Source organism: Microtus pennsylvanicus, chromosome 18, assembly GCF_037038515.1.
Source record: "Microtus pennsylvanicus isolate mMicPen1 chromosome 18, mMicPen1.hap1, whole genome shotgun sequence".
Classification (NCBI taxonomy): Eukaryota; Metazoa; Chordata; class Mammalia; order Rodentia; family Cricetidae; genus Microtus; species Microtus pennsylvanicus.
In genome coordinates, this window is record NC_134596.1 from 42539097 (window position 1) to 42550000 (window position 10904).

The window sequence follows — 10904 nt, forward strand, 5'->3', positions numbered from 1 at the left end:
CTTCTGGGCCTCATTTCTAGGACGCGGTGTCTTTGCCAGGGATCTGCCTTTCTGCTCTCACCTCCATCCTGGCTCCTGCCAATCTTGCCTAGAATTCAGATGGCCCAGGCTTCCCAGATCTCTGAGGTCTGAGACAGGAGAGTGACCACAGCCTGACGCAGGTCCCCTACAGTTCCTTGGTGAAAACTCCTATTCTTTCAGCATGGACTCCAGGAGCCTAGGACAGCCCAAGCTGGACTTCTGACCTTTCCTGCCCAGCCAAGGCATCTATGTGCCTTTGCCAGGCTGATTTCTCAGGAGGGCACACAAACCTGAGCCTTTTGATCACCTCCTTCCCGCTTGTCCCTAGAAGGCAGTGTGTGGGGCCTGCAGGTTAGTGGAGACCCTGAGCCGCTCTTTTCACACTAACTGAGTGACCTGGGCTTGGACCAGTCGGGAGCTGCAACTGGAGCTTGCCTCCTTCAAGTCCTTCTTGCCTCCTCTCCACTGAGCCAGCATCTTCTGGGCTCAGGCCTGCACTGGGGCCTGGGGTGTTTCTATTCTGCAGACTGTCTCTGGGCCATGAAAGAGACAGTGCGGAGTGGGAGCAGATTGTAGAAGGCAGGGTAAGCGGCTCATGGACGTCGAGAGAAAGAACAGGCTCTTCTTGCTCTTTTGTTTCACGCCCAGCCCTGCCATTCCCGTTCTGTGACCTGGAGCCCAGTCCCCAAACTGAGCTGCAGAGAACCTGCCCCATAAGCTGCCATCCCCACCCTCACTTAATTCTCTAGCCCTACTAGATCTGGTGTGGAGGGGCAGGGGGTGGGAGTAGAACCTGGGAGTGAGGGCAGAGGGTGGGAATAGGGTCTGGGAGTGAGGGCAGGGGGTGGGAATAGGGTCTGGGAGTGAGGGCAGAGGGTGGGAATAGGGTCTGGGAGTGAGGGCAGGGGGTGGGAATAGGGTCTGGGAGTGAGGGCAGGGGGTGGGAATAGGGTCTGGGAGTGAGGGCAGAGGGTGGGAATAGGGTCTGGGAGTGAGGGCAGGGGGTGGGAATAGGGTCTGGGAGTGAGGGCAGGGGGTGGGAATAGGGTCTGGGAGTGAGGGCAGGGGGTGGGAATAGGGTCTGGGAGTGAGGGCAGGGGGTGGGAATAGGGTCTGGGAGTGAGGGCAGAGGGTGGGAATAGGGTCTGGGAGTGAGGGCAGGGGGTGGGAATAGGGTCTGGGAGTGAGGGCAGAGGGTGGGAATAGGGTCTGGGAGTGAGGGCAGGGGGTGGGAATAGGGTCTGGGAGTGAGGGCAGGGGGTGGGAATAGGGTCTGGGAGTGAGAGCAGAGGGTGGGAATAGGGTCTGGGAGTGAGGGCAGGGGGTGGGAATAGAGTCTGGGAGTGAGGGCAGGGGGTGGGAATAGGGTCTGGGAGTGAGGGCAGGGGGTGGGAATAGGGTCTGGGAGTGAGGGCAGGGGGTGGGAATAGGGTCTGGGAGTGAGGGCAGGGGGTGGGAATAGAGTCTGGGAGTGAGGGCAGAGGGTGGGAATAGGGTCTGGGAGTGAGGGCAGAGGGTGGGAATAGGGTCTGGGAGTGAGGGCAGGGGGTGGGAATAGGGTCTGGGAGTGAGGGCAGAGGGTGGGAATAGGGTCTGGGAGTGAGGGCAGAGGGTGGGAATAGGGTCTGGGAGTGAGGGCAGGGGGTGGGAATAGGGTCTGGGAGTGAGGGCAGGGGGTGGGAATAGGGTCTGGGAGTGAGGGCAGGGGGTGGGAATAGAGTCTGGGAGTGAGGGCAGAGGGTGGGAATAGGGTCTGGGAGTGAGGGCAGAGGGTGGGAATAGGGTCTGGGAGTGAGGGCAGGGGGTGGGAATAGGGTCTGGGAGTGAGGGCAGGGGGTGGGAATAGGGTCTGGGAGTGAGGGCAGAGGGTGGGAATAGGGTCTGGGAGTGAGGGCAGGGGGTGGGAATAGGGTCTGGGAGTGAGGGCAGGGGGTGGGAATAGGGTCTGGGAGTGAGGGCAGGGGGTGGGAATAGGGTCTGGGAGTGAGGGCAGAGGGTGGGAATAGGGTCTGGGAGTGAGGGCAGGGGGTGGGAATAGGGTCTGGGAGTGAGGGCAGAGGGTGGGAATAGGGTCTGGGAGTGAGGGCAGAGGGTGGGAATAAGACCTAGAACTTCCTGGGATCTTCAGAGGCCCACTCTGTTGTCTCATCATCTGAATTTTCCTAAGCAATAAGTTGTCTCTATTCCTGATCCCATATTGCTCTTCCTGCACATCTACAGCAGCCCCAAGGTCTGGAGAAGGCTCTGGTGGAGGCTGGTTTGCCAAATCCTTGTCAGTGTGTTCATTGATTAGTCTGAGAATGTCTTCTCTCTCACCCAGATGGTTCTGTGTGAAACCCACGCAGATCCTGCTCTCTCTCTCCCTCTTTCTCTCTCTCTCCCCGTTCTTCTCCCTTTCCCTCTCCCTCTCTCTCCCCCCCCTCTCTCTCCCTTCCCCTTTCCCTCTCCTTTCCTCTCCCTATTTTCTTCCCTCCCTCCTTCCCTCCCCCCTCTCTCACTGTGGCACATCCCACTCAGACACCCTGCCTGCTGGTTGCAGAGACAGGATCCGCACTCGGAGGAGGGAAAGAGGGGAGTTCCCAGCACTCCAGCACCGACAAGCCTCAGTTTCCCTCTGGGCTTCATCCCTCGCTACTTCCAACCCATGGGAACGGGTAGCACCACTGTCAAGATTATTCTGAAGGAGAAGCATAAGAAAGGTGAGTCTAGGACCCTCCTCCCATCTGCTGATGGGGTAGGGACCCCTCCTTCCTGCACCCCCTACTCTGGTTCTCCAATCTCAGTCTGACCGTGAGCTTAAACTCAAAACCAAACACAACTAAATGTACCCCTGAAGATTATGGACCCTAATTCCCATTTAGCAGATGAGAACACTGAGGTGCCCAAGTACTGGATCAGGGAAAGAATCAGTGGCCTTGAACTTCAGACCCTCCCATCTCAGCCTCCTAAGTAACAGTATCTTACTGAGCTTCTATTATGTCTTTATTGAGAAGTGGAGGAGAAAGAACAGAGTCCATCCTAGGCTCTGCCCCAGTGAGCTCCCAGACACAGGGCTGAAGACAAGACTGTCAAATAAGGAGGGGCAGAGCTGGTCTGCAGGGTGACAGTGGGGACAGGGAAGGAGCATTGGCTGCAGAAGGAGAAAACAGGGGTTCCCAGTAGGCCTCCGAGGCCGGCAGAGAGGGGAGGGAAGTGAACCTGCTAGAGCGCCCATGCCAGGTGTGAGAGTTGTCCTTGGCTCTCTGATTGTCAGGCCAGCACTCTCCTTTCCCCACCAGAAGAACCTCAGAGGCCAGGGGAGGGCTCAGCCCTGAGGGATGTTGGGGTTGGTACAGATTTTGTTTCCTGGCTAGCATTTTGCAGGCAATGTAGCTGGTGTGCACTTGGCACCCTCTACCTTTTGGGGCACTCACCCTCCCTGCCTCCTCCCTGATCTCCATGTTACAGCCTGCACCCACAACGGGAAGACATACTCCCACGGGGAGGTGTGGCACCCTACTGTGCTCTCCTTCGGCCCCATGCCCTGCATCCTGTGCACCTGTGTGGATGGCGAGCAGGATTGCCATCGTGTGACCTGCCCCACCCAATATCCCTGCAGTCAACCCAAGAAGATGGCTGGGAAGTGTTGCAAGATCTGCCCAGGTAGGAGGGGTGCTGAAGGCAGGGGAGGCACTGGCCATAGGTACTGGGGCGGAGGAGCAGTTTACAGGCGCCCAGATTGCTAGAAGCACAGACACAGAAAATACCAGGCTACGTGGAACCACCTAGCATGTCAGTGGGAACCTCAGAGGTTCCTGACATAGATGTGAAGTCAAATGATGTTTTGCATTCTTTGAAGCCATGAAGTATTAGAACATGGGACATTTTGGAAATAGTCAATGTTGGTTGAATACATCAAACTTTTTTTTTCTCTTTTAGATGAGGCAGATGCCGACCACAGTGAGGTCATTTCCACCAAGTGTCCCAAGGTGCCAGGCCAGGTGTCTGTGTACACGTTGGTCTCTCCAAGCCCAGACGGTCTGCACCACTTTGTCCTGGAGCATGAAGCCTCTGACCAGGTGGAGACCTACATCTGGAAGCTAGTAAAAGGTGCGTGGCCAGCTCCTGCTCCCAGCTTTGTATTCCTCTGGTACCTTCCTGCCCTCAGAACCAATAGGGGCCTTAAGGAGGTTTTCCTGATCAGATGCCTCAGCATCATTCCAGGAGTAAGAACCCCTAATTTCATTCCCATTTCTGCTCCTCTGCAATTTCTGATAGCTCTGATAAGCTCGCCAAGGTCTCTGAATGGTTCCCCCTCCTGGTCAGGGAGGGTTACTGCACCCTTTGAGGAGCCGGCCTTCAAATCATAAACTCTACATGGTGAGATTGAAGTGTTGGACCATGATCCAAAGCCTGGAGAAAAGAAGATTCAGCGGGTGGGCTGCCCTGCCAGAGGAAACAGCTTTTCTCTGAATGACTGCAGAGGTCAGACCATAAGCAGAGGCTACGCAACCAGGCAGACCTGGGCTCAAATCTCACCTCTGCTACTTCAAATCCTGCCTCTTCTCAATGACCTCAGGCAGTCACTTAACCTCTCTGGACCTCAGTGCTCTCTTCTGTGAACCAGGGAAAGATGCTTTGGGATAATTCCTGACCTATGGAATGTGGCAAAAATATCCATCTCCTCCTACCACACCAGCTGGTTAGAATGGCAGAGGTGGGCTTCTGTTCAGTAAGGGGACACACTTGTCATCCTCACAGCCTTCCTATGGTGAGAGGAAGGTGTGGAGAGGACCATGGGAGAGGCAGAAGGAGGGATTCTTGCCGTTGTTCTGTACCTACAGATCACACTGTTTCCCAGACTGGTGCTGGCTACAGCTAGCTCTCAGACCACCCACACAGCAGGTGCTGGGACAGCAGAAAGCAGTAAGCCCCCATCCTTGCAACAGTTGCTTATAGGAAGGCTTCCTGGAGGGTAGACCTTTGCAACAGAGGGAAGCCCGGGGCCTTGGAGAAGCCACAGAGACTTTGCAAGTAGGAGAACAGCAGCCCTGGTGCTCTGTGATCTGCATGCTACAGACACCAGGTGCAAAGTACCCCATTTAATCCTCACAAGCATCTTCATGGTATGTAAGCACCTTCCGGTCTCATTTTCTAGGTAAGAAAACTAAGTCTGGAAGACTAGGGTGTAGCTTAGTCACCAGAATGCTCGCCTTGGACACAGGAAGCCCTGAGTTCAATTCTCAGAACAGTATAAACCAGACACTGTGGCAGACACCAGAAGTGGAATCAGACTTTCAAGGTCACTGTCTGAGAACGTCCTGGGCTACGTAGACCCAGTCAAAGGAAGGAAGGGCAGACTCGGTCTGGAAGACAACATGGACTTGCCAAAGCCTGAGGGACGTGCCTGAGAAAGACCAGGAGGGCCAGAATGACACAGAGAGACTGGAGAGGGGACTGACTTCCCGTCTCATCATCACCAGACCCAGCATTAGAGAAATGAGGGGGTACTTCAGCCCCACCATGCGAGGCCCTACTGTCCTGTCCCTAGCAGTGCTCCCCATTTCCTGCCCCCCTGGGTCACCTAAATGTTCCACGATTCCCTCCCTGCCCCAGACGGTCTCACCCAGGGCTCACTATCAGGACTGCAGTTTCCTCCCTCGGAGGGATGGAAACAAGTGAGCAGTGGCCACTGAACCTGCTGCAAGGCCACTCCATCTAGGACCAGCCCAGGGCTGTGAGATTCTGGACTTTCCTGGTAGAGTAGACTTCAGGGGCCTCAAAGAACTTCCCCTAACCTCCTGATGGTCCCTGATCCCTGCCCCACCCCCCGTGCAGGTGCCCAGAACATCTTGGTCCAGAGAAGTTTGGCTTCACTGTGATCTGGACTGGCCTAGTGCCTGGAACTCACTCAGCAGCACCAGCTCCACCTAGGGGTCCACGAGCTCATCTGAGCTCAAACGTGACATGGCCTTTCAAAACGGCAAGGCACATTTGAGACCCCAGTCCCCAAAGCATCTTCTTCTCCATATGCCCTGCAGACCATGGTGGAGGGTTCCTCCCATCTGTCACACCCGTCTCTCCTCCCTTGTTTTTTTCTGTGTGAGCAATGCAGGAGGGCCCATCCTCATCCCACAGAAGTTCTTTCTTGCCACTCATATGGTCCCTGGGCCTTTGGAGCTCTTTGCTATATCTTGGCATCTAAGCCAGAGCTCCAAGGATAGTGCTGGCTATTTCCCAGTTCCTGAAACATAGGCTCCATGTTTGAGTTTTCCATTCCCCTTCATGGGGTTCCCCTGTGATCCCTGGGTACAGATCTGGTTCTTGGTGTCCCCCAAGGTCGTGCTGGCCTAGCTGAGGCCTTGCTGGATTCATTTTTTCTCTCTGGCCAGAGGCTGGGTAACAGCCAGTGCCATCTCACAACCCATGCGCTTAGGGCTTCAATGCCATGTATGGTGCTGGGCATAGCTTCCCATGAAGTGAAAATACCAGATGATTAGATTAATACTTCATTCCTCCTGGGGCCTCACTGGACTAGATACATATATATTTGTCTACCCATCTACTTATCCATCCACCCACACCCATCTATTCAGCTAGTCAGACACCCTACACCTGTCTATCCATCACCCTTACATCTTTCCATCCACCTACCCATCTATCTATCCATCTATTCAGCCATCAAGACACTCATCTATTCATCCCTACCCCATACCATTTATCCATCCATTTATACATACACATATACATGCACCCCATACCCATCTACCCATCTATCCATTCATTCATCCTCCTGGCCCCTGTTCATTCATACATACACATAGGCATGCATGCATCCATCTGCTCATCCATCCATTCATACATACACATATACATGCACACGGCCACCCATCCATCCACCCACCCCACACCCATCTACCCATCTATCCATTCATTCATCCTCCTGGACACCTGTTTTTATTCATATATACACATAGGCATGCATACATTCACCCATCCATCCTTCTATCCAAGGAATAATATATCCTACGTGTTTTACGCTCAGAACCCAGAGAGTTAAGTTCTCAAGAATTCCAAGTCTGAGAGAGAAGGCAGGAATAGGCATAATGACAGCACCATAGAAATGGGGGGGAAGGGGATTGGTCTGGGAAGACAACTCAGTTGGTAAAGGGCTTGCTTTAAAAGCATGAGAACCTGAGTTCAGTCCCCGGAAGGCGTGTAAAAATGCCGGGTGTAATGGCACACACTTGTAATCACAGCACTAGGGAAGTGGAGACAGGAGGATCCCAGCCACACCAGCCTACCTGGTGAGCTCCAGGCCAACGAAAAGCCCTGCCACAAAGGATGAAGGCAACGTTACTGAGGATGGTACCCAAGGTTGTCTGTCGTCTGTCTTCCACATTCATGTACATACATGTGTACACATATCCCCCCACCCCATATAGACACCTTTCAAAAGAAACGGGTAAAATGATAAACAGAACCCAAGGTCCCGCATAGAGGCGGCTAAAATCCCCTTCACGGAGGATCAGGGAAGCCTTCCCACTAAGACCTGGTAGACAGGCGCTTGCTTCACTTGCTGTGCACAGTGGGTGTAGAAAACAATGTCAAAAGGGCTGGAATTTGCAAAGGCTCGGTTTCCTCCTAGCACCTCAAGTATTGGCTAGGGCTGGGCCACACTCACGACACAATAGCTCCATGTTCTGTGATGTCTGAATGAACACAGCTATGGATTTTTATCATATGCTGTACGCTAGAGGAAGGCTTGACTGGTCCACACGGTCAACCTTTTCTTACTGTCTCTCTCATTCCTCCCTCCTCCCCCCCTCCCCCTCGTTCCCTTCACTGTGGGCAGGCATGTGGACGGCGGCAGCAGCAGAGAAAAGAGGGGAAAGGATGGTGGTGGCAGGCGGTCAGAGATGCCAGCACATTTCAAATGGTCATCATTAGGATTTCTGGTTAAGAGGGGCTAGGGCACTCGTGTGGTGACTGAGGAGGAGGACAGGGACCCTGCAGATTTGGTGTCTGGTCAGACTGGAGGCAGGGAGTTGTGAGCTGTCACCCCATCCGATCTGCCTAGCTCACGTCTTGTCTGCCCACAGGAATCTTCCACTTGGTTCAAATCAAGAGAGTCAGGAAGCAAGATTTCCAGAAAGAAGCTCAGAACTTCCGGTTACTCACTGGCACCCATGAAGGTGGGACCTTGGTCTAGGAATCGGGCCAAGGAGGGGAGCAGAGACAAAGCAGAGGACCTCTTGGGGAGTTCCCAGGATGCTAGTGTCAGGAGAGGGGGTGGGCTGTCAGCCACAGACGTCAGTTCCCAGCATAGGAATCCAGTGGGTGTCTGGGCCAGAGATTTCTCAATCCCTAAATGAGAGAGAGAAGGTGAGCTTAAGCAGCTGGCCTTGTCTTGGCTCGGTAGGGTCAGGTCTGATCCCCCAAGCCCTGCTGCTTCCCATGCCTCTAGACCAATGGTTCTTAACCTGTGGGTCACCCTCCCTTGGGGATCGGTCACATATCAGGTATTTACATGACCATTCAAAACAGCGGCAAAACTACAGCTATGAAATAGTAACAAAATAATTTTATGGTTGTGGGGTCACCGCAACATGAGCGACTGTATTAAAGGGTCTGCATTAGGAAGGTTGAACCACTGCTCTAGGCTGTCACTTCCCAACAAAGGATCCTTCTAACCACTTTTCCTGACTCTCTGATTTGATCTGCATTACTTCAAGAAGATGGACCTGGATGGGGTTTTGGAAAAGGGGGAGTAGCAGGTCAGGTAATAGATAAAACATTACCCACAGGAATGGAGTCAGGAAACCCAGCCCTTAAATGCAGGGCTGACCGTAGCCCACAAAGTCTTCCCTGCCCCAGGCATTAACATCCCAGTTGCTGTCACTGTTGTACACATGCTTGTGAGTGAACACGGTCACACACAGCCCTTGTCTCTTCTGCCTCTCTTCTCGCAGGTTACTGGACCATCTTCCTAGCCCAGACTCCAGAGCTGAAAGTCACAGCCAGCCCAGACAAAGCGACCAAGACATTATAACCAGGACCTAAACAGTTGCAGATATGAGATTTATTGTTTTTGTTATTGTATATTAATAAAGAGGTTGCATTACTCTCTAGCCTTGCCTGTTGACTCCACCGCCCACTTCCTCGATTCTAGGCAGATGGAGGCCTTCATCTTGAAGTCAGAAGGTGTACAGAGGGCCCTCAGCTTTCCGTCAGCAACATGAACAGGTCTTGCAGCCTCCTTGTACCCTTACTCTTAGGCCCCTGGCAGGCTGCTTTTACAGGTAGCACCTCCACCCATCCAGCAGTTACATCGGCTGAGCCTAGGAGAGGAACTTAGTTAGCCAAGTGGTGGTGATCGCAGCCTCAAAATCCTTCCCTGGGGCCTGGGGCCTTGTGTGGCCAGCCAGCCCTACTTCAGGGAACCTGAGTTTGGAGGAAAGTTGGAGCTAACATACCTGGAGGCACAGAGGGGGTAGTAGCTGTCCCAGAACTGGAAGCCAGGACTCTGACTCCAGGCTAGCATCCCCCCCCCCATTCTTGCGGCCACATGAGCGGCCTCACCTCCAAAAGGATCCAAGACTGCAGTCAGATTGCCAAGTTGGCCCGTTGTCTGCAGAGGCTAACCCGTGCAGTGAAAGACAAATCAACCATTTATCCTGCCCACGTGTGTAAGTGCTCGCGATGTCAGATATGCTTTATGGCCTGTGACTTCATTTACGTCAAACAACGTAGGATTTACCGCCCTCGCCCCCCTGACTCTGGAGAGGCCTCCAGGCTCGAGGAAGGCAGTCTTCCCCAGAGCCTCACAGGGTAGCCAGGCTGAGCCATCCACAGCCCCAGCTCTCCACTCTCCCTATCCAGGTCAGGTTGAAGGCAGTGAAGAGACAGTGGGCAGAGGCCTGTTGACTGCATCTGTGTGCGGCCACCTAGAGAACCCACCCTGCTGTCTCTGCAGCCTGGGTTTCTACCACACTGTCCCCAAGATCTGGGAGATCTAAGCAGCCTCCAATGCCACCTTGACTAGGAATCACCTTCCTTGAGTTCCCATTGCCAGTTCTGGAAGGACAGGCTGGAGAGTCTGGGGTTAGAAAAACTTGTCCCTCCTAATGGATAAGCTTAATTCAGGCTAGCTTGCTCACCACAGGGACTTAAATCTGGCAACTCTAAGGAGGGGTTCTGAGCAATTCAGAAACCTAGTAGCCCAGCCATTCATAGCGTGGGCTCTGAGCATCTCCTCAGAAGTCTTTGCTAAAGATGTCTCTTCAGCAAAGCTTTTCCCAGTGCTCCACCCTTGCCCCTTGCCCCACCCCAGCCCTCTTCCCCATTACCGGGCTGCAGGTAGACTTTGCAGTCCTAGGTTTCCAGACAGGAATGGGTCCCCGGTGTACTCTTCCTGATGTGGCAGGACAAGCTGTCTCCCCGATTTCTTTAGTAGGCTTATGTGAAGTCTGTGATGTGTGCCCTAAGCCTGGTTACCCCCATGGGGGTGGGGGGCACTGTTTATACATCCAGCCTTCCTTGCTTCAGTCCTTTCTATTTGAGCAAAACGCTCATTTTGAGCAACACCAAACTGCCCCATGATTTCACACGCTTTCTGAGCCACTCCAGGGGAAGCTTTACACTAGACCAATGACATGGAGCAAGGAACTGGTGTTGCCCTTCCCAAGTCTGAAGAAGAGATCAACAACAATGAGGTGAAGAGGTGATATCATGGTATCTGAGTGATGACGACGAAGATAAAGGGCAGGACTTCCGGGGGCACAGTCTGCAACCCCAACTGAGGACCCTTACACAGGCTCTGAAGGATGGGAAAGAGGTGGAGAAATAGTGGAGGGAGGGAGAGAGGAGGGTGGGTAATGATGTAGGAGCAGAAAAACTCTGTA

General features: G+C 53.6%; 1 protein-coding gene across 1 annotated transcript in view; it reads left to right on the forward strand.

The window, feature by feature from the left end:
- Chrdl2 (chordin like 2) overlaps nt 1-9071 on the forward strand; it is a 28543-nt gene extending 19472 nt beyond the window's left edge. Inside the window, exons 7-11 of the mRNA XM_075952569.1 lie at nt 2561-2720; nt 3469-3663; nt 3940-4110; nt 8103-8195; nt 8973-9071. Coding sequence (XP_075808684.1) covers nt 2561-2720; nt 3469-3663; nt 3940-4110; nt 8103-8195; nt 8973-9052 — 699 coding nt within the window. The 3' untranslated portion in view covers nt 9053-9071. The remainder of the gene's footprint in view (nt 1-2560; nt 2721-3468; nt 3664-3939; nt 4111-8102; nt 8196-8972) is intronic.
- Nucleotides 9072-10904: the final 1833 nt, after the last annotated feature.